Raw genomic sequence first — 23,988 nt, forward strand, 5'->3', positions numbered from 1 at the left:
CCAAAAGATGTTTTCTCTCCCACATCGATGATTCTCTTTTTCTTTCTTTCTCTCTTTCTCTCTTTTTCTCTCTTTCTCTCTCTCTCTCCCTCCCTTCCCCCCTCCCCCCCTCCTTCCCTCTCTCTCTCCCACTCTTCCTCCTCTCTTTAAAAATCAATAAACATATCCTTAGGTGATGATTTAAAGAAAAAAAAAATTCAATGAATGACAGGTTGAAAAAAAGAGAAAATGTATGGATAAGACTAAACAGCAATAAAAAATATAATGTTAGCCCTAGTTGGTTTGGCTCAGTGGATAGAGCGTCAGCCTGTGGACTGAAGGGTCCCAGGTACTATTCCAGTTAAGGGCACTTGCCCGGATTGTGGGCTCGATCCCCAGTAGGGGGCGTGCAGGAGGCAGCCAATCAATGATTCTCTTTCATCATTAATGTTTCTATCTCTCTCTCCTTCTCCCTCTCTGAATCAATAAAAATATATATATATAAAAAATGCAATCTTAAAGGATAATTACATCACATAAGATCAAGATAGATAAGATATGACATGTAGGTAAAAATGACCTTTCACCAGATAACACTAGGCAAACACCACAAACTAAATGAATATAATAAATTTAGATGAAAATCATAACATACAAGGTGGGGCAAAGGTAGGTTTACAGTCGTGATGAGAAGCACAGTTTATTCTTGTATAATTATTTCTTAATTATTGTATTATTATCCAAAAGAACTACTGTAAATCTACTTTTCACCTACCTTGTATGTAGAAAAGAATTAGAAAGCACAGAAAGACGGCATACATTTTAAAATTTATCTGAGCCCAGATGGTTTGGCTCAGTGGTTGAGTGTCGACCTACAAACCAGGAGGTCATGGTTCGATTCACGGTCAGGGCATATGCCTGGGTTGTGGGCTCCATCCCCAGTTGGGAATCATGCAGGAGGCAGCCGGAACAACGATTCTCTCTCATCATTGATGTTTCTATATCTCTATCCCTCTCTCTTCCTCTCTGAAATCAATGAAAAAAATATTTAAAACGTATTTGAGTTTTCTATGGTCATTTTGAAACCCACTCATTCTTTTAAAGAAGTATCTATGATTATTATAAAAGAGAAATATTGTTGAAATTTTAAAAAGTGCTGTTCCCCAAAGTAAGAATCAAGAAAGAAACATAATAGAAAGTTATGTAAAATTATTTCATTGTAAAATAAGAAACTACAAAAATTATAACATTAAGTTGATTTAATCTTTGATGATTAATATACCATAGAATATAGACATTAGCCATGTGGTATATTAAGTACTCATTTCTAAAAGCACGTTTCACAATTCAAACAGTATAAAGAAAGAAATCTATCTCTGTTAATTAAACATTAAACATAAAGAGATGTGCTTATGACTAACTTCCAGAAAAATATCTAACCATTTTCAAACTTGTTTTTTTTTTTTTTTTTTGTCTATATGCCTTTTTCCAACTGAACCACAAGAGGGAGCATCTTTTTCCACAGAGAAAGAGCTGCATCCACGTGAGGAACTTTAACACAAATATCTAAACTACTAAAACATGGTTTGCATAGGTTAATAATAGAAGCCAACGTGATTCTATTATTAGAACAAGGCATCATTCATCTTTTTCTGACATATTTAAAATTTCTATCAATCGCCTTACAAAATTAGTACATATTATTCAAATATATCAGGATGTCCTTATAAGGTCTAAGGGCACACACACTTTTTTGTTGTTAAACACTGAAATGGGACCTCTGAAATAATTAAGATATTGAATATATATATTTGAATCCATGTATAGAAGAAAGTATTAAATGAATCCTAATTATATAGTAGGAAATATAACTTCAAATATTTGTTGGATTTAAGTATCTATTGCCTACAGTTGCAACCAAAATATTTTGGCCATATAATACCCCTAAAATGGTATAGTTTTTGTTTCATAAAGTATCTCAACTAACAAGGATGAAAAGATTGGTTTCAAAAAATCTCTAATATAGAAAAGGTGCATTTTTTAAAGTTTTACTTTGACCATGAGTTTAAAGTTAAAAAGAAAGCTGAGCACCTGCCATCCAGAAAAAAGAAAAACAACTTATCTGTTGGTACTAAATAATGTGATATTTCTCAAAAACCAGGGAAATGTAGAAAATTAAACAATACACGGATAAGAACAAAGTATCTTAAAAGAAAGAAAACAAACAAGATAATTTAGAATTCTGCTATACTTAGAGCAACTTGAACAAGTTTTCTTGGTGGGAGGAGGTGGTGGGCGGGCAGGTGGAACTGTATATCCAGTGAGGCACAGTGTAGAGCAGAAAAGCTGCGTAGACCCTTTCCTCTGATAAGCAGTTTGCCCCTTCTGTAGAACTTTTTTACAACCAGAACAGGAAACTCGAATAGCTGTGGCTGGAACTGAAGGTAGCATTTTATTCATGCCAGATGACGCCAGAGGAGGCTGGAAGCCAGTAGTCAACTGTGGAGCTTTAAAAAAAAAATTTTTTTTGAAAGAAAATGTTTTACTTTGACCATGAATTTTAAGTATGAATCTTCCTTTCTCTTCTAGAACTGGTCTTGAAACTCAATACTAATTATGCAATACGCAGTTAAAGCCATTCTAACTGGGCAGAGAGAACTGCTTAGTTTACTAATGCAAGTAGATACTTCTCACTCATATTGGTCAGAATAAATAAATATAATCATTCAGTTCTGTATCTTACCAAGAGGACTGCCACTGACTGAAAACACAGCACTAATTTTCAGTTCCCCCTCTTGAGTTTTTTGCTGTTGGCCATGATTAAACTCCTTTAAAAACAAAACAAAATGAAATGAATACATAGAAGAATAAATACAATGTATCTAAAGAAATCCAAACATTGAAGACATTTTACAATAGCTACATAGGGGTGGAAAATGTTTATTTACTACATTAATAAAAAAAAAAAAACACAGCAGCAACATATATTTACAATAAGGGAGTAAATTTGTAATATGCTGAGAGAATAAAAGGCCAAATATGAAAGCAGTTACCTAATTAGCTTATAGTATGTACTACCAGATAATTACAAATCATTTTTTAAAATTTTAACATCACAGTATTTTAAGTTGCTGTTTACCTATTATAAAAGTAATACACACCCACTATACAAAATTTAGACAAACAGGAATAAGGAAAACATTCCAGCCGAAACCGGTTTGGCTCAGTGGATAGAGCGTAGGCCTGGGGACTGAAAGGTCCCAGGTTCGATTCCGGTCAAGGGCATGTACCTTGATTGCGGGCACATCCCCAGTAGGAGATGTGCAGGAGGCAGCTGATCGATGTTTCTCTCTCATCGATGTTTCTAACTCTCTCTCTCTCTCTTTCTCCCTTCCTCTCTGTAAAAAAATCAATAAAATATATTTTTTTTTAAAAAGAAAGAAAAACATTCTAATCATATTTATATCACCTCAAAACAATCACTGTTATTCTTTAGGTATATTTTTTTCTAGTCTTCTTTCCCCTCCTGCATTCAGAGGTTTTATTTCTTTGCGATTATATTAAATACACCATTCTCATAAAATGATTTTTTTGACCACTTGAATCAACTGAACATTTGCATATTAAATATTACTCCACGTCTAAGTGGTTAAGCATCAGTGTTTTTTAATTTGGAGTCCAAGAGTCCTTGAGGTCTATAGATATAATATGGGGAGTCTGAGAATTCTAAAATAATTTTTTAAAACTGTGTTTTTATTTCAATGACATTTTTAGTGAATGTAAACATATTTAAAGTCATAAATAACCACATATAACTGAGTTACACTACCAGTTTTCATTGCTATTGTTTACTTTTACAATTATATTATTGCATTGCGAAACTGCAAAGTGGTAGATTAATTCATTGTTTATCACACTGGACTTGCAAAAATCCCGCAAGACTTCTTATTCTTGGAATTCTCAGGTAACTCCAATACTCCCTTTCTTTGTGGTGAGGGGTATCTGTATATTACTCCTCAAGTTTGAGAAATACTGATATATTTTAACAGATGTAACAGATTATACAGGAAAGAGATTGGGTTGAAGTGAGAGAGGCACTTGCCTCAGGCATAAAATTAAAGCACCAAAAATATCAGTAATCAAGATAAAAAATTATGTTAATGCAATATTTTTTAAAATAAAAAATGCAAAATCCATGATGAATATAGTATCAAAACTTGAAATAAATGAGGACAGGATCAGTATTACTGATTTTTCCTTTGGACTGAGGCTCTGTTTTCATGGCCCAGCATGACATAGAGTTACATAACCCCAACCCAGTGTCATTCCATTTTTCACACATTCCATGAAGAACATCTTTGTGAATACTCAAATTCTCATTTTTAGGATTAACTCCTAAAAGAAATGATCCTTATAGTGGAATTACTAAGTAAACAAATACATAGTAAAAGTTCCTGATACGCAATGACATTGTTTAAAAAACAAACAAGTATCACTTAATTATATTTGTTCTAGTAACTTGTGAAAAAAGCCATTTAAAAGTCTTTTTCCCATTGGTGTTTCAATTTGCAATTCTTTTCTAATATCTATTTATAAAAAAGTATACTGTAATGGTATTAGCCCTCTGTAACATCTGGTATCAACATTTTCTCATTATGTACTTTGAGATAAAATTTTATGTACTGAAGTTTCCATTTTTATGCCAAAATGCTGACACTTTTTACCTTTGTGATTCCTTCTATTTCTTACAAAGTTCTACTTCTGCAACAAACTCTAAGAATGTGGTTTCATTGTCTATAATACAGTTCTTTAATCCAGATGTCCATAAACTTTATCTGCAAAGGGTCAGATATTAAGTATTTTTAACTTTGCAAGCCATACTATCAGAACCACTCAACTTTGCCATATACAGCAAAAGCATCTAGAAACCATATGAAAATAAATGAATGTGGCAATACTCCAATAAAACTTCATTTACAAAAAAATGTGTGCAAGAAAAAAAAGCAAAACAAGACAGAAACACAGAGGAAAAGCTGGGTTTAGCCCATTACTGATATTTTACCAGCCCCTACTTTAAATCCACCTGGTATTTATTTTTATGTATAACTAGAGGCCCGATGCACGAAAATTGTGCAAGAGTAGGCCTTCCTTCCCCTGGCTGCTGGCACTGGCTTCCTTCTGGCACTGGCTTCCTTCTGGCACCCGGGACCCAGGCTTTCCTCCCAGCCCCGGCTTTGTCTGGAAGGACGTCTGGTCTAATTGACATATACACTCTTATTATTATAGATAGGCATTATTCTTTTTCTTTCTCTGAATAGCTGGTGAATTCCTTCCATTCATCATTAATATATCTAATTCCTTTAAATATAGTATCTTTTTTGTGGCAATCCATTCTGTATCATTATTAGCCTCACTAACCTTATAAAATCACACTATTCTAATGAAAATAATTGTGGAATGTTTAACCAATTATTAGAGTTTGTCACTATCTATCTTTAGAACATATATGTAATGTGGTATGTGCATGTCTGTTTACTCCTTCAAAACATCAGAACATATTGATATTTTCATCAGAATTATATCAAACCTATACCTTAATTAGAAATAACTGATATCTTACTTTTAAAAAAAAAAAGTCTCACCATTTATTCAAGTTTCATCTAACATAGGACATTTTAGTTCCTTTGCTATAGAAAATAGTGTATCTTCTTATATTATCTAACTGAGGAAATATGATTTATAGAATATTGCTATCTTTTATTTAACTAATATTCAACTAGCTAGTCCATTAAACTTTCATGAGTTCTACTAATTTTCTAATAAAGATCCTTACCAGCAAATAACAATAATTCTGTCTCCCCTTTTCCATTATTTCTAATTTCTTTAACATACTATATTGGGGCGAAATCCAACAAGAGTTAAATAACAATGAGGAATCAGTAATTTGTGTTCTTTTAGTAATTAACAAGTTTCCATCACTTTAGTTTTAAATTCAATGACTGTTATTGATCTGAAGTAGGTATTTCCTTACCATGATCAAGAGAGTATTATAAGAAATGCATAGTGAATTACATGAGATGTCTTCTGGCATCTATATATCTATCTATATAGTCTTACTTGACCTGTTAGTAAAGTTATATATTAAAAGATTTTCTAACATTGACCAATCTTAACATTCCAATGTTACATACCACAATGTAAATTTTAAGTAAAAACAACTTTTTTTATCTCAGAAAACTCCAAATAAAAATCAATATTTATTGGCATATTTTAATGGTCTCCCATCAGCTGTCAGTAACAATTATTCCAACTTTCTGATACATTCTGTAAGCCTCAAATATACATTACTCATGTAATACAATAAAATAAGTATATATCTTAAGTACTGTTTCTTCACCTCACAATGCCTTCAAGGCAGAATCATGTTACTTTAAGATTCCCCCGATAATAACTAAATTTGCAAATTTAATAACAAACCAATGACTAATAACTTCAGAAGTGAAAATCTGATGACCCAAAAGCTTTCAGAGCAGAAAAACAGGTTCAAAACAAAACACACAAAAAGATCCTTTACCAATACCTTTAACTTCCCTTTGTTTACCAAAAAGGAAGATACATATCACTATCCCAAGAAAGTATTTTAGAAATGAAGAACCCACTTCCTCCTATAGCAAGTTAACTTGATATGACTAAAAAAAGGCCCCAACATTTTATTACTGAATTCTGATTTCCAAGACTATGTGACTCACTATTGTGACAAATAATTTGCCTTCTCATTCTAATTCATTTATTTCAATGAAAGATTATAGATTAGCTCTCCTTTTATTATGTGCAAAAAGAAAAGGTAAAAAATTGATTTTGATGTAACATTTACTGAATTTCCAACTTTTAGAACTTATTAAAAAAATGGAGTTCTCTGGCTCTTTAAAGTTTCTATTTTAAAACCTTCTGTAGGTTTTCTTTCTTAATTAAACAACTTTTATTTACCAAAAGATTGGTAGACTAATAAAAGTAAGAACTTGATTGTGATGCTAGATGGGCTCCTTGTATAATTACCTTATCCTCTAGAACCTGTTTCCTTATTTACAAATAGAGTTAGTATCATCTACTCTGGCCTTATGAAATAAGATGAAACAACACAGCACACATAAAAATATCTTGTAACTGTAAAAATACCACAGAAAATACTATAGTGACATGCAATGAGATTTGAATGAAGAAATGTGACATGCAATGGGATTTGAATGGAAATGAAACTGGGAGGCCAAATGATGTTATACCAGTAACAGAAACAGAATGATAACTGACAAATCCAGAAAATTGTAAAAGAAAAAATAATCAAGAGCAAATAAGTAGAAGCAGTGAAATTTATAAGAACACATTTTAGCACTTTAGTGATTTATATGGGAAAGAAATTAAAACCAAATGAATCATACAAGGAAAATTATAGAGTAAGTTGAAAGCAAAACTACAAGTTAAGCCAAGAGAAAATCCAAGGGAGGTTTTGACAAGGTGCCATGAGCTAAAGCTATGATCTTATTAAATCATGAGAAAAGCTACTACTAGTAATTAATGGTCAAAAATAAAATCTATCAGCATTTTATGAACCTCAGATTAATAGTTATAATAATACATTTGAACTCCCTTTTCCAGTCTATGGGAAATGAGTAAGAGTGATAAAGCTGATCCCACTTCTAGTAATATAGTCTAAGAAGCCTGAAACACCAATCAAAGAATATATGCACCCTGCACCCCTATGTTCATCACAGCCTTATTTGCAATAGCTAAGATCTGGAAACAGCGCAGGGGCCCATCAGTAGATTGATGGGTTTAAAAACTGTGGTACATTTACACAAGGGAATACTATGCAGCTATATGAAAAGGATCTCTTACCCTTTGAAACAGGATGGAGAGACCTGGAGAGTATTATGCTAAGCGAAATAAGCCAGTCAGAAAAAGACAAGTATAATATGATCTCACTTATATGTGGAATATAATGAAAATAAACTGATGAACAAAATAGATCCAGAGACATTGAAATATGCAACAGACTGATGTATTTCAGAAGGAGGAGGGAGTGTTAATGAAAGAACTTATATCCATATATGCATAGCCCAAGGACAAATAATAGTGCAGGAAAGGCCTGGGGAGGGAGCAGAAGTGGGGTTGAGGGGGGGAAAAGAAGAAAAAAGGGGATATCTGTAATACTTTCAACAATAAAGTTTTGTTTTTTTTTAAGTGATAAAGCATTAGCAGTAGGGAACAGCAAGAAATACAGGTTTCTAATGGTCGCGGGGAAGAAAGACCTGAAAGAACAGAACAATGAAGAAGGGAGAGGAGGGAGAAAAACAGAGGTGAGGGAACAGAGGGAAAGTAGAAGGAAAGAAAAGGGGAGGAAAAAGAAAAGGAAGAACCAGTTTAACATGAGGTCCCCCGAGGGATTTCTGGAAGAATTATCAAAGATTTGCTCCTACAGGATTGGTACAACTTCTTAGAGAAAAGTAGCTTTACCCACTCACATACTGGGATACCTTATTGAAGGGTCAGGGTAAAGAATGCTTCAGGACCTTATGCCTAGGACCTACACACATTCCTGCTTGGTTCTCAAGAGTCCAATCAAACAGGTGGTGAGCCTTTGAGGAAGTTCTTCCCCGTAATCATGATGAAACTTCACATTCGGCATTTTATAACACATCATTACAATCTGAATAGAATATAAAAATGTAGATGTTTCTTTGTCTTATGGAATTCTCTAGCCACTAGAACCTCTAATTATTTTCAGAACAGTAGTACCAATAACTCCTCCTCCTCCTCAATGAATTTGGTTTTTGCTGTAACTGACTTTTTGTCCAAGAAAACTGTCACTGGATCATGTACAGTAAGAATGGGATGCCTTTGGTAACCCACCATCATGATTTCTTATGGATTTCCCATATCCACACTGGGATGTGTAAAGAGAGAAGAGACGGGCCCTGTATACATACAGGGTGTAGTTTTCTGAGGCATACACTGTCACATAAATTTTCCCTAGATGTCAAGACATTTTTTACCCCTAACTCAGATATCCAAGATCTCCATTTTGCCTGCTTTTATTAAATACTAGAGGCCCGGTGCACAAAAATTTGTGCACTCAGGTGGGTACCTCAGCCCGGCCTGTGCCCTCTCGCAGTCTGGGACCCCTTGGGAGATAACGACCTGCTGGCTTAGGCCTGCTCCCGGGTGGCAGAGGGCAGGCTCAATCCCTAGGTGCAGCCCCTGGTTGGGCTCAGAGCAGGGCAGATAGGGGAGTTGGGGCGCTGCCCCCTGTCATGCACAGAGCAGGGCGGATTGAGAGGTTGCGATGCCACCCTCAGTCACGCTCAGGGTAGGGCCGATTGGGGGGTTGGGGCACCGCCCCCTGTCACACTCAAGGCAGGATCGATGGGGAGGTTGTGGCGCCACCCCCTGTCACGCACAGAGCAGGGCCAATCAGGGGGTTGGGGCACTGCCCCCTGTCACGCACAGAGCAGGGTCAATCAGGGGATTGGGGAGCTCCCCCCTGTCACGTACAGAGCAGGGCCCATCAGGGGGTTGGGGAGCTCCCCACTCTCACTCACAGAGCAGGGCCCATCAGGGGGTTGAGGAGCTCCCCCCTGTCACGCACAGAGCAGGGCCCATCAGGGGGTTGAGGAGCTCCCCCCTGTCACTCACAGAGTAGGACCAATAGGGGAGTTGGCGCACCGTCAGGGGGTTGGGGCACTGCCCCCTGTCACGCACAGAGCAGGGTCAATCAGGGGATTGGGGAGCTCCCCCCTGTCACGCACAGAGCAGGGCCCATCAGGGGGTTGGGGAGCTCCCCCCTGTCACGCACAGAGCAGGGCCCATCAGGGGGTTGGGGAGCTCCCCCCTGTCACGCACAGAGCAGGGCCCATCAGGGGGTTGGGGAGCTCCCCACTCTTAACTCACAGAGCAGGGCGGATCAGGGGGTTGGGGCGCCGCCCTCTATCACCCACAGAGCAGGGCCGATCAGGGGGTTGGGGCGCCGCCACTGTCACACTCAGGGCAGGGCCAATGGGGAGGTTATGGCTCTACCCCATCACACACAAAGCAGGGCCCGTGGGGGGGTGGGGGGGGGGGCGCCTCCCTCTATCACCCACAGAGCAGGGCCGATCAGGGTGTTGGGGCGCCGCCACTCTCACACTCAGGGCAGGGCCTATGGGGAGGTTATGGCTCTACCCCGTCACACACAGAGCAGGGCCCGTGGGGTGGGGGAGTTGGGGCGCCACACCCTGTCACACACAGAGCCGCAGGGTGATCAGGGGGCTGGGGAGCTCCCCCCTATCAGGCACAGAGCAGGGCCGATCAGGGGGTTGGGGTGCCTTCCCCTGTCAGGAACAGAGCAGGGCCAATAGGGACATTGTGGCCCCGCCCCATCACACACAGAGCCGCAGGGCGATCAGGGGGTTTGGGCACTGCCCCCTGTCACGCTGATCCCGGTGCCGGGAGGCCTCTCAGCTCCGCTGATCCCAGTGCTGGGAGGCATATTACCCTTTCACTATATAGAATAGAGGCCTGGTGCATGGGTGGGGGCCAGCTGGTTTGCCCTGAAGGGTGTCCTGGATCAGGGTGGGGGGTCCCCACTGGGGTGCCTGGCCAGCCTGGATGAGGGGATGATGGCTGTTTGCAGCTGGTCACACACCCTTCAGGGTGGGGGTCCCCACTGGGGTGCCTGGCCAGTCTGGGTGAGGGGCTGAGGGCTGTTTTCAGGCTGGGACTGAAGCTCCCAACTGCTCCTTTTTTCTTTTTTCTTTTTTATTCTGGGCCAGCTTTAGCTCTGAGGCTTGGCTCCAGCTCTGAGGCCTCAGCTGCTGAAAACAGGTATCTGGTTTGTTTCGGTTCTATAATCGAAACTCTGTATCTCTGAAAGCTGGTTTCTGGGGTTTTGTTTAGCTTCTATATTTGTAACAATATTTTTTAAACTGCAAGCTCAGAGGCCAGCAAGGCAGGCGGGGAACGTTGCAGTCCTCTATCACTGAAGCAAGCAAGCCTCATGTTTAGTTTAAGCTGCCTGGCTGCCGGCCGACATCTTGGCTGGCAGTTAATTTGCATATCGTCCTGATTAGCCAATGGGAAGGGTAGCGGACGTACGCCAATTACCATGTTTCTCTTTTATTAGATAGGATGCTTTCACAATCTACCTTCTAGTCAAATATTTTCATGTTCCTTCTTTACCATCTTCTTTGTAGCCACTACACTCATACCCATCCAACTCCTACAGCTTTATCATCAGTATATAGCTACCTTCCACTACACACCATGAAATTCTTGCTTAATTGAGCAACAATCTGACCGTACCGATCACCTATTATCTATAAATTATCTATTCTTCTAACTCCTTACTCTAAAAGACTGGTTCTCAATAATAGACAATTTTTTCCCCCAGAAGACATTTGGTAACATCTGGAAACACTTGGGCAGGGGGCAGCATTGTTATAGCCATCTAGTAGGCCAAAAATACTGCTGAATATCCTACAATGCACAGGACAGCCCCTCACAACAAAGAATCATCTGGCCCAAAATGTCACAGTGCTGAGGTTAAGAAACCCTGCTCAAAGACACCTGAATGAAAAAATCTCTTAACACAGAAGTCTCACATTCTCAAGGGTAACAGGAAGATTTGGAAAAGCAAGCTTTCCTCCAGATTAACTGTCATTTCAGAGAAAGAGCTAATTCATACTATCTTTGCTTTCTCGGCCTCTGAATTAATGTGATCTGTATAAACCATAGACAACCCTCAAATAATTGCTACTATTGTGTATTCATCCCTTGTTCTCCTTCCCATATTCCAGTATGATTACGGTGCCTGGTATAAATTCTTTCTTTCATCCTAACCACTGCAATGTCATTAACTGCATGAATAACTTCGCTGGCTTATAGGAGAGCTCTTATGACTTTTACCTCCAGAGATAAACTGAAATAGCAGAGCTCTATCCCTACCTTTATTATTCACAGTTCTCAAATTTAGTATCCCCTATTACCCTTCTTTACCTTCTATCCACTGATCCAATGACCTGGTTCTTTAATCAATTAATCCTTCCAAAGATAGCCTGTCTATTACCCCCCTCCTGAAAAACATTTAAATCTATACATAGCCTGTACTCCACTAGCAGTAACTGCAAAGACTTATTCATACAAGCTCAATCAAACTATAAACTAATAAACCACCATGAACTTTCAGCCCTATCTTCTATATCAATCTCTAATCCTTGAAGACTCACACTTTCCCTAATTCTGCACTGAAACTGTAAAAATCAGAGTACAAAGGTATTTAGGAACAAACGGGATTAAAAAGCCTAATTACTAGTCAGGAAATATTTAATAAAACTCCTGTTGATTACTTAGCATTATTCTCACAAGATAATTCAAATTGTCTCAACTTTCATTAAGAGTCTCCTCTCACCCTGTCAACAAACTACTTCACTTTTCAATCAAGAACATCTGCTCTCAAATGAATAATTCATGTGCAAAACAAAAAGAAGGGGAAAAAAAAAGGTGAAATGTTTACTTGAGCATTGTCAGGTTCGTCTTTAATTTTGTCTAGTAGTCCCTGCTGTGGTGCCATTGCTTTGTCATACTCATCATCCAAAGGTTCTTCTTTAATTCTAATATTTGATGCAAAGGAATTCCCCAGTTCCGAACCAATGGGTTCTTTATTGGCAAATGGATAGCTGGAATCCTAAAACACAATATAAAGGATTAATAAATATTCAGGTTTTAGATTTATTCCTCTTCAGGTTCAACACCCAAAGAAAAACTCATCGGAAATGAAGAACTCTATGGACATTCATTAGAATCCCTACACCTAAAAGTAAATGTCTAAATATCAAGTACAAATAATCTAAGAGCTGAGACTTTATTTCCAAAGATGTCCTTTCCAAAATAATAAAGCAAATAAAATAAAATAAAATTCAGCGCTCTACCTACTACATATAGTTACAGTTTAGAAAGTAACATAAAGAAAACTTTGACACTTGCCACAGTTACAGCATTCTACATACACACTGAAAACTTACCCTAAAGTTTGTTTCTGGGGTTTGTGGTAAATGAGTATGTAATGTTTCTTCAACTTGATTAGCTATTGAAAGAAAAACAAAACAAAAACAAACACATGTATATGAATAACAAATCTTACATAAAAAGTAACCTAAAAAGCTATCATTTGATAATCACCTCTCGTTTCCAACAAAGATGCTCATTAGTATGAGATGGGTCCCCCAAGAACACCCAAAAGGTAGTTTCATTCACAGTAAACAATCTCACACCATCTAACTTTTAGCCTCATCTCACACTTTTCCTTCTCAAATCTAAATAGTGGTTACTTTATTCGCTGTGCTCTGTAAATTACTTTTTTGTTATTCCCCATTTCTGCTTATATCATTCCAAGTCCCCTTTATCTATCCTAATCTTTATACAGTCTTCTAGACTCAGCTCAGGTCAAAATTCACCTCTCCTCTATAAAACCTTTTCTGGCCAATAAGTTAAAAATCATCTCTAGAAATATCCAAAACCCTGTTTCAATAATTTGAAAATCTTCATGTACTGCCTGCCTTATGACAAACCCTTCCACCACTTTCTTTAACAATAAATTAAATCTATGCTATTCAACTGGTCACTGACACTTCTAATACTTGTCTTGTCCCTTCTACTACCAGACATTATGTTACTTGAGGATAAGTAGCCTCATAATGTTCAATATCACTACCGGGGATACTGAAAATGTATACTGATTTGTTCTTTCTACCGTATTTCTCCTAGCATTGTCAGAAGAAATTTAAGGTTGATAAATTATACCTTTCTTTCTGAATATTTATTGAAACATTATTATTTTCACTATAACCAAGAATACAAAGATGAATAAGATACAATCTGACCCTCCATAAACACCTACACTAGTATGTAAGGCAAAAATAAATACAAAACTATAATACTGTGTGGGAAGGACTATAAATAATGAAGCATGAACAAAATGCTATGAAAATATAGATAAGAAAACAATTCATTCTTGATACAGGAAGGTTAGTGGTGACTAGAGAGTAGTAGAGGTTTATGAGGTAGGCATTGTGAATAAAAAGTACTTTTACAAACATATATACAAAGAGAGAAAATGGCATGCAGGCAAATAGAACAGTAATAGAAAAAGGATGCATGAGGAAAATATATAATGTACTCAAGAATGGAACTAGAGTTAAAGTACAGGATACACTGAGCAAAGAGGCTCAAGAAGAGCCTCAAGAAACTTCTAAAACATAAAATAGAAATGTTATCAAAAAGAAAAACCCTCCCTAATTTGGTGGGACAGCAGTTTGAATTAGTGCTTACAGCACAAAGAAGTTAAATCCAACTTCAGGTTCCAATGTTCAACCAAAGAAAATGAACAGGTGATTCGAGTATCTTGCCTTCTCATCAAAATATTGCAACCAAGGGAGGGAGAAATGAGGTTTAGAGCTATTTTTCAACCATTTATACCATTACCAAAAGTTACGGGGAGAAATTCAGTCACTCTGCAAAGAACAAGGATAAAAAAAAAATGACAAGCTTACAATGAATTTAACTGTTCATATACTTCACTTAGCATCAGAAGTAATAAAAGCTATATTATTATAAGTATGTTGTTACTGATTGTGGCTTATGGCTCTATTCCAACAATTATTACCTGCTTTATCAAAAAAACTGCTTTTCAACCTTGAATCCACCTCTTTATGGGATTTGTCCAACTGTTTTTCATGTTCATAAGTTAGGTCTCTATTTTTCTCCTTTCCAGAAAATGTGTCTTTGCTGTTTTCTCTTACTAGACTAAAATCTTTCCGTATTGATTTAAAAACAGAAACCTGATCAAACTGTTTAGGAAAGTCTTTTTTAAATTTATTTTGAATCTGTATTTCATTTTCATGGTCTGATTCATGCTGTGTGACTCTTCTCTCTACTTCCAAGCTATCATCAGTATGAACTGAAGAAACAAGATTGTCTTTTGAACTAAAATCCTGTTCATCCTCATTGTCACTACCAACGACTGGAATTCCTGCAAGATCCCCAGAGTTCAAAAAATAATCATCTTCATCCAGCAATGAATTCTCAGATCCTGTTTGATTCGGCATTCCATAAGGCATGCTGTCAAGGGTAGGAGTTAAGTTGTGGTCTATATCTTCAGACATTTCTGTATCCATGATACCACCACCTTAAAAAGTAAAATACTGTTTAGACAAACGATAATGCTAAAGTTGACCACATTTATAAGGTCTGTCTGGTATTTAATCAAATATTTTTTCTTTCCAAACAAAATACAGGTAATATCACAGTATTCCATTAACACTTTAAGACAAGAGTGACAGATATGACTATCCCTGTTTGACAGATAAGGACACAGGGCCCTAATCTTGAAAAACTATTTTTAGTTAGGAAGAAAGGCAATGTGAGTTAGATAAATGTACCAACTTCAGAATCAGACATACCTGTGTTGGAATCATAGCATGATCACAGAAAATCTATATTATCTTGAAAAGTAAACTTTCCGGTTTATATATCTATAAAGAGATGTAATACTGACCTTGGAAATTAATTTATGGTGGGGATTAATGGTAGTGTGTATAAAGGACCTACTAACAAAGTATAAAAGTGATAATTATAATTAGTATAGTGATTATTCTGGGGACCTGATATTAGAACCCAGGTCTCTGGTCTCAGAGTCCCAATTTCTCTGCACTAATTCTAATAAACACAGCAGTTAATGTTTATAATAATAAAAATGAAGTGTATCCAAGCTAAAATAAATTTTAAAAGTGTTTACCGTTTTAAACTATATGCTCAAGTCTCTCTTATTCCAAAATAAAACAACAAAAAATTTCCAGCTTTGTATTTCTTCTCCTTCATTCACCTTTATTTCACAGTCAAACTTGTAGGGAAAAGTCTACAGTGGTTTATTCCTACTTCATCTTAATCCTAGATGAAAGCAATCTGGTTCCCAATTTTGCATTGGAAATGCTCTCATTAAGATCATCAATGATCTCCTAATGGTCAAATCCATTAGGATTTATGTGGCATACCCCTTATGTGGCATATCCCTCCTGGATAAAATTCCTTTGGTTTTTCTGACTCTATATTTCTTCCTCCCTTTTAAACTGGTCTATACACCTCTTCCTCTATGCACTCAATATCAGCTTTCCTCCAAGATTCCAGTTATCTTCTCATTTTACACTCTTGGACTACTTTTTACACCACCATAGCCTTGGCTTTGCAGTAGACTTCCTAAGCACTTCAGCTTAGACCCAAGAGTCAGATATTTATATTATTCTAGCTTCTCTAAGGACTCCAATTTAGTAACTCTAAAACCAAACTCATCCTGCTCCCATTCCAAGCATATTCTTCTAGTATTTCTTTCATTTGATTAACAGTATCACCAAACCAGCCGTTTGCTCAAGATAGAAAAGAGAGATACTCCAATTCCCCTTCCCCTGGACTAATTCTCCAAATCCATTTCCTCCACTTGGCACCATTCCAACATCCTATATCTCTTCCTGTTGACAGTGTACTAACTCAATCCACATAGGTATCTAAGAAGCAACCATACTCTTACAAATCCTAACCCCGAAACACATTTAATTGGTCCATGAGAACTGACAACATATACTGAAGCAAACATTAAAAATAGAGATACAAACAACAGCCTTGCTTTTATTTGAAGACCAGATGAAACCTTCAGTGTGGTTGGTTCTTCAAATCATTCCTTGGGTATGATCCAGAATAAATTCCTCTTTGATAATCAAGTCCTAACTGATACAGAGTCCAAATGAAAGTTTCCTTCAAGTTGCCCTCCTCCATAAAGACAACAGAATTCTCTTTTTAAACCATAAATCATTCCATATTATACTTTCTCCTGAAATCATTTAATAGCAACCCACGGCCTAAAGGAGCCGTGGGCAAACTACGGCCCGCGGGCCGGATCCGGCCCGTTTGAAATGAATAAAACTAAACAAAAAAAACAACAACAAAAAAAAGACCGTACCCTTTTATGTAATGATGTTTACTTTGAATTTATATTAGTTCACACAAACACTCCATCCATGCTTTTGTTCTGGCCCTCCGGTCCAGTTTAAGAACCCATTGTGGCCCTCGAGTCAAAAAGTTTGCCCACCCCTGGCCTAAAGTAAAGTACTCATTCATTCAGCACATACAGGGAGGAGCAAAAGTATGTTTACAGTTGTTCATACAGAAAATACAATAATTAATAACTAATACAAGAATAACCAACCATGTTTTGGTTACACACAACTATAAACCAAATTTTACCCCAACCTGTATTTATTAGAAAACCACTATATGATAAGGACTGTGATAACCCCCCCTCTTCACAAAACTAGAAAAACAGACAGAGGAAATAATTAACAATTTTACTTAACTAAGAAATAATAAATGCAAACAACAGATGCTAAGATCTTAGGAATGTGTATAATTTATTTTCACACAGTATGTCACAGAGAGAAGCAGGGGGGGATAACAGCATGCACAGTGTTACAGATATTCATGGTACTATTCTTTCCAATGTTCTACTTATTTTTAAATTCTCATAATAACAGAAAGTTAGGGAGAAAATATAAATAAAAAGGCAAGATGTTAACATACATATATACTTACTAGAGGCCCCTAACTGTTCTCCCCTGCCAGCATGATCCACCCTAACCACCTCTGCCTCAGCCCTGCCACCATGGCTTTGTCCGCAAGGATGACGGGTCTAATTAGCATATTACCCTTTTATTAGTATAGATAGTGTGATAAATCTACCAGACTATAAGCAACTAAAGGTCAGGGTTAGAGCCTTCTCTATACAACAACTTATTCCTAATATCTGACTACATTGCACGTGCACAGTAGCTGTTTAATGAATGGAAAGGATACGTATTTCATATGGTCAGCAATTTAAGTTCCATAGCAAATAAGAAAATACTAAAAAGTAATATTGCAATCAACTTTCAAATTTTCTACATTTAAATTCAATCTATGGTACTGGGAGAAAAGGGTAACCACCTGGAAAAAACTGAATCCCTAACTCATACCAATATAATTGCCAGACTGTATTTAAAGTTTAGACATAAAACTTAAAAGGGTTGGGAAACGATGGAACAATTATTTTTAAGTCTTAAAGTGGAGAAAAGCCTTTATGATGACACAAAATCCAGAATAAATTTAATAAAATAGTAACAGATCAAATGTGACCAGAGAAGAAAACACAAACTAAACCAAAAGATTAAGGATAAACTCATTAAAAAATTATTTCACTGCCCTTTATATGGAAAAAGGTCATTGACTCTTACAGTTCAATAAAGATACAAGCAACCAAATACATAAAAGCAAAGGAATTGGGACAGCCAGTGTGGCTCAGTAGTTGAGCACTGATGTATGAACCAGGAGGTCAGGGTTTAATTTCCCAGTTAAGGCACATGCCCAGGTTGCAGGTTCAATCCTCAGTAGGGGGCGTGGAGGAGAGAGCTGATCAATGATACTCATCATTAATGTTTCTATCTCTCTCTTCCTCTCCCTTTTTCTTTGAAATCAATAAAAACGAATTTTTTTAAAAAGCAAAGGATTTAAAAAATTATTTCAAAAGAAACGAAACACTAAGGTTGAACTTTGCTCATAAGTGAAATGCAAATTAATAATGCAATGAGAGAGAGAAATCAACATGGCGGCATAGGTAAACCCCGGAAATTGCTACCTCCCACAACCACTTCAAAAATACAACTAAAAGACAAAACTGACAGCATCCAGAACCACAGGAAGGCTGGCTGAGTGGAAATTCTACAACTAGAAGGAAAGAGAAAAGCACAATGAGACTCAAAGAAGGTGCGGAAGTAAAGTGCAGAGGTACAGAGGTGCACGTGCAGAAAGGGCTGGCAATGGAGGACGCCTGTGTCTTTTTCAATTGCGAGGGAGACTCAAGCTCCTGACTGCTCTGAACTCGTTCCAGGTGAGTCTCTGGGGACCCAGACTCATACGGGGAGAAACTGGACTGTCTGGCATTGGGCAGAACTCGAGGGCGTCTTTCTCTCAGAGGTGCTTGCAATGATTACTATGGGACACTGAGACGTGCGGCCTCTTAGGGAAGGACTGAGGATCAGCCAAAGCTATTTGCTCCGCCCTGTTAATTCCCTGAGACCCAGCCCCAACCAAGCTGCAAGCACAGACTTTTGCATATGAATGGACTGGCCCTTTGAGATCTAAAATTACCTAACAAACTGCAGGTGGGTCAGAGAGACCCAGAACTTCCAAAAGAAGGCCCAAGGCCCCACAGCAGCTTGCACTGCTTCACAGCTGAGCCTCCTCTGGGCACCTCCAAACCCCAAACAAAGAAGAGGACTCTGCAGAACTCTCCATAGCTTCTGCTGTGTAGCCTCAGGCAGATGCTAAATTAGCACCTCCTTAGAGATCCAAGAGCCAGTGTACCCAGGGGTCAGAGTGGGACCATCCAGATTACAACTCCTCAGATCCACAAGGGACACACTCAGGGGGCAGACTCAGTGAGCACCAAAGCCCCACTGAAGCCAGTCTTGCCCCAGAAGGGTGTCTTCAGCACAGAAGTTCTCCCACTGTAGACACAGCTGATTCTCACAGCCTATTGGCCTGGAGGTCAATTCCTCCCAGTAATACCAACAGCAATCAAGGCTTAACTACAACAAGACTGTGCACAAAGCCCACAAAGGGGTGCACCAAGAGTGTACACCTCAGGTAACTGGGGAGGCTGAGCCACAGGGCCCTATAGGACACCTAGCACAGAAAGCCACTCTATCAACACAGGGAAGCAGCCAAAATGCGGAGACAAAGAAACAGATGACAAACGACAGAAATGGAGGAAAGCAAACTACTGGATATAGAGTTCAAAACCACGGTTATAAGTTTTTTCAAGAATTTTCTAGAAACCGGCGATAAATTTAGTGAGACCCTCGAGGATATGTAAAAGGACAAACTAGAAATTAAGCATACACTGACTGAAATAAAGAATAATATACAGAGATCCAACAGCAGACTAGAGGATCCCAAGAATCAAGTCAAAGATTTCAAATATGAAGAAGCAAAAAAAATACCCAACCAGAAAAGCAAAAAGAAAAAAGAATCCAAAAATATGAAGATAGTGTAAGGAGCTTCTGGGACAACTTCAAGCATACCAACATCTGAATTATGGGGGTGCCAGAAGAAGAGAGAGAGCAAGATATTGAAAACCTATTTGAAGAAATAGTGACAGAAAACTTCCCCTACCTGGTGAAAGAAATAGACTTACAAGTCCAGGAAGCGCAGAGAACCCCAAACAAAAGGAATCCAAAGAGGACCACACCAAAACACATCATAATTAAAATGCCAAGGGCAAAAGACAAAGAGAGAATCTTAAAAGCAGCAAGAGAAAAACAGTTACCTACAAGGGAGTACCCATACGAATGTCAGCTGATTTCTCAACAGAAACTATTCAGGTCAGAAGGGAGTGGCAAGAAATATTCAAAGTGATGAACAGCAAGAACCTACAATCAAGATTACTTTATCCAGCAAAGCTCTCATTCAGAATTGAAGGTCAGATAAAGAGCTTTGATTAAAAAAAAAAGAGCTGATAAAAAAAAAGCTAAAGGAGTTCATCACCACCAAACCAGTATTATATGAAATGCTGAAAGGTACTCCTTAAGAAGAGGAAAAAGGAGAAAAAGGTAAAGAAACAAATTATGAACAACAAATACATATCTATCAACAAGTGAATCTAAAGATCAAATGAATAAAAAATCTGATGAACAGAGAAAACTGGTGAATATAATAGAATCAGGGGCATAGAAAGGGAGTGGACTGACAATTCTCAGGGGGAAATGTGTGGGGGGTGCGGTAAGAGACTGGACAAAAATCGTACACCTATGGATGAGGACATGGGGGAGAGGGGTGAAGGGCAGAGGGTGGGGTTGGAACTGGGTGGAGGGAAGCTATGGGGGGGGGGGGAAGAGGAACAACTGTAATAATCTGAACATCTGAACAATAAAGATTTATTTTAAAAAAAAATAATGCAATGAGATATACCATGAGGTTGGTAATGACAAAGGTTTTGGTAACAACCTGGCAGCTATGTTACAGGCCAAAGTTTGTGACAAGACTATATGTGAACTGCAAAGCCTAAAATATTTACAATCTGGTCCCAGGTGCCAGAGGAAAACCACTGCCAGCAGCCAGGGGAAGGAAGGCCTGTTGTGCGAATCTTCGTGCAACGGGCTTTTAATATTATATAGTTGTTAAAAAATAATGAGGCAAAAATAATTAAAAAGAAAATGAATGAGGCAGCTTTGTAGAAAGCGGCTATAGGGTTAAGCCTCAGACTGACCTGTTGGCAAAGCCACAAACAAGTCCCAGCTTAGAGGGCACAGCCCTCTTAGCATAATTAGGGTTGACCTTATGACACTCCCTAGATCTTATGTGGGTAGCTAATGGCCTGTGGGAGGTGCAGCAAGTGCTGCCAAAACAAGTGAAACTCACAAGAACATTGTAACTGTGGTGACCACTACCTTGTTTACCTCTGGCTATACAATGAAGGCTCAGCTTGCTGTCTGGATCTCTCTCTGGGGCCTCAGCAAGGCACAGGAAGATGCACCTAGACCCAGCTTATTCTCTCTATCTTTTCTACATCCTTCGCCACACCCTCTTCAGGCTCACCGAACCCTTGGCTGTGCTGGCACGGCACACAGCTTTATATGAGTTCCCAAGGTTAAGTAAAAATTTTAAAGTAAGAATATACATATATAGAGTTAAGGCACAAGTCGATTTTCATAGTTGTTCATATAGAAAATACAATAATTGATAAATAATAATACAAGAATAACTGTGTTTCATGTACTCATGTTGTAAACCAGACTTTACCCACTCTGTAATATGGTATCACTACTATATTTTTTAAAAATCTATGTGTATGTGTAATTATGCATTAAAAATATATTCTACTGATTTTCTATGAGAAAAAGAATTGGGTGACTGGAAGACAGAAAATATAATCTTTTCAAAGCATACCTTTTTTAACCTGAGTTTTGAATCATATGTATCTAACATCTATTAAAAAGTTTTTTATACTAATTTGAGAATGTACTTGAGATTTAAAGCTTTTCAGAGATGGCAATTTCTAACAAAGCATCTAATTTAAATTTGTTAATTTTGCTAGTTTACCACCAAGTAAGTACGTAGATTGCATAAAATCTTATGAGTATTAGTATGTACTAGTTCATCACACCTTCCTGATCCCACCAAATGCAGAGTTTTGTCTTTTTTCCAAAGCGATTTGGCTTTGCAGTCGATGTTGATGTGCATTTGGGATTCTCAAAATAAGTCCACTTTTTATCACCAGTCACAATTCAATGCAAAAAACACTTTCTTTCATGGCGTTGAAGCAACATTTTACTGACAACTTTTCAGTTTTCCATTTGTCTTTCCTTCAATTGATGTGACACCCATTTTCCTTGCTTAAAATCTTTCCCATTGCTTGTAAACGATCGGAAATTGTTTGCTGAGCAACCTTTAAACTTTCTGCAACTTGTTTTTGAGTATGACACGCATCTTCATCCAATAATGCTTGTAATTGTTGGCCTTCAAACTTTTTCAGTTGGCCTGGACGTTCTTTGTCTTTCACATGGAAATCATCACTTTTAAAGCGTTTAAACCAGCGTTCACAAGTATCTTGAGATGGAGCATGTTCACCATAAGCTTCCCGAAGTATACGATAACTTTCAGCAGCACTTTTCTTCAAAATAATGAATTAAAACTTCCCGCAAATGCTTTTTTGGGGGCACAAAATTCAACATTTTTAAGTGTAAAAATATCTATGATGTTAACACCTTCAGAAAATTTGACATATGATGTTTTGAAGCTTGTGGTCAATATAATGAAACAACATACATATCAAATTGCATATATCTCAACATATGTGTAACTCCATGTATAGAAAAAAATCCACATTATTTACCAGTACACCTGGTAAAGAGAAAGAGAGAAAAGCCAAAGGATAGCTCTATTAAGAATTTGATGAACCATAGGAAAAAAATGCAATATATTTTTAAGTGTGAAAAAAAGTCATTAAAAGATTCTGAGGAGGCATTAACATGATTTATTTTACAAGGATTCTCCTAGCTTCTGCAGGACTACTTAAAACTGTTAAATGTTACAGGTAATAAAGAACAGAAGCAGGAAGACCAGTTAAGAAGCTACTATAATAATCCAAGGAAAAAAACTAGTGGCTAAGACCAGGAGGATAATGGTAGATATGAGAAGTAGTAGTCAAATTTGGGTATATTTCAAAGGTAGAGGCACTTCCTGATCCTCATATATGAGAAGCTGGATATGAAAGAAGTCAAGGATAATACAACAGGGTGCGATTTCTTGAGATGGGAACACTAAAGGAGAAACAGACTGAAAGGAGTAAAATAAATGATTTGATTTGGACCTGTTCATTTTCAGAACCTTATTAAATCTTCAAATGGAGATATCAACAAGGCAATTAGATTTATTAAAAAGGAGTTAAAGAGGAGACTCTTGCCAAAAAATGGCATATTAATGTGTGACTCATATATGGTACTTAAAATTAATGGGAATGGTAAAATCACCCAGTGAGTTTATTTACCATAGATGGAAGAGAGCTTAAAGTGCTGAAATACCTCAACATTTAGAAATCTGGTAGAAAGGGAGGACTCAGAAAAAGAGACTAAGATAGAAAAGCCAAAGAGGTAGAAGAAAAACAAGGTGATGAATGTCATAGAAGCTAAGTGAAAAAAATACTTCCATAAAGAAGTGACCAACCATCATGAATGCTACTGAGAGAACATTAAAATGAAGATTGAGAATTGATTATTAATATTGGCAAAGCTAAAATGAACTTCTAACTCGACAAGAGCTGTATCAGTGGAAAATTGTGGGCACAAACTGGAGTGAGATGATCCCAATAGAGACTGAGAGGAGAGAACTTGGGAACGGTAA

General features: G+C 37.6%; 1 protein-coding gene across 9 annotated transcripts in view; it reads right to left on the reverse strand.

The window, feature by feature from the left end:
• The window catches only part of ZMYM4 (zinc finger MYM-type containing 4), a 124,644-nt gene that overhangs the window by 47,063 nt on the left and 53,593 nt on the right, over positions 1-23,988 (reverse strand). For all 9 annotated transcript variants that reach the window (XR_009452028.1, XM_059690226.1, XM_059690227.1 and 6 more), the window contains 5 exons: positions 14,672-15,193; positions 13,032-13,093; positions 12,524-12,694; positions 2,723-2,807; positions 2,231-2,486 (listed from right to left, as the gene is read on the reverse strand). Coding sequence is in view for 8 of the 9 variants with exons in the window: in XM_059690226.1 (XP_059546209.1) it covers positions 2,231-2,486; positions 2,723-2,807; positions 12,524-12,694; positions 13,032-13,093; positions 14,672-15,193 (1,096 nt within the window). In the remaining variant the exon portion in view is untranslated. The remainder of the gene's footprint in view (positions 1-2,230; positions 2,487-2,722; positions 2,808-12,523; positions 12,695-13,031; positions 13,094-14,671; positions 15,194-23,988) is intronic.

The sequence above is a fragment of the Myotis daubentonii genome, chromosome 3, assembly GCF_963259705.1.
Source record: "Myotis daubentonii chromosome 3, mMyoDau2.1, whole genome shotgun sequence".
Classification (NCBI taxonomy): domain Eukaryota; kingdom Metazoa; phylum Chordata; class Mammalia; order Chiroptera; family Vespertilionidae; genus Myotis; species Myotis daubentonii.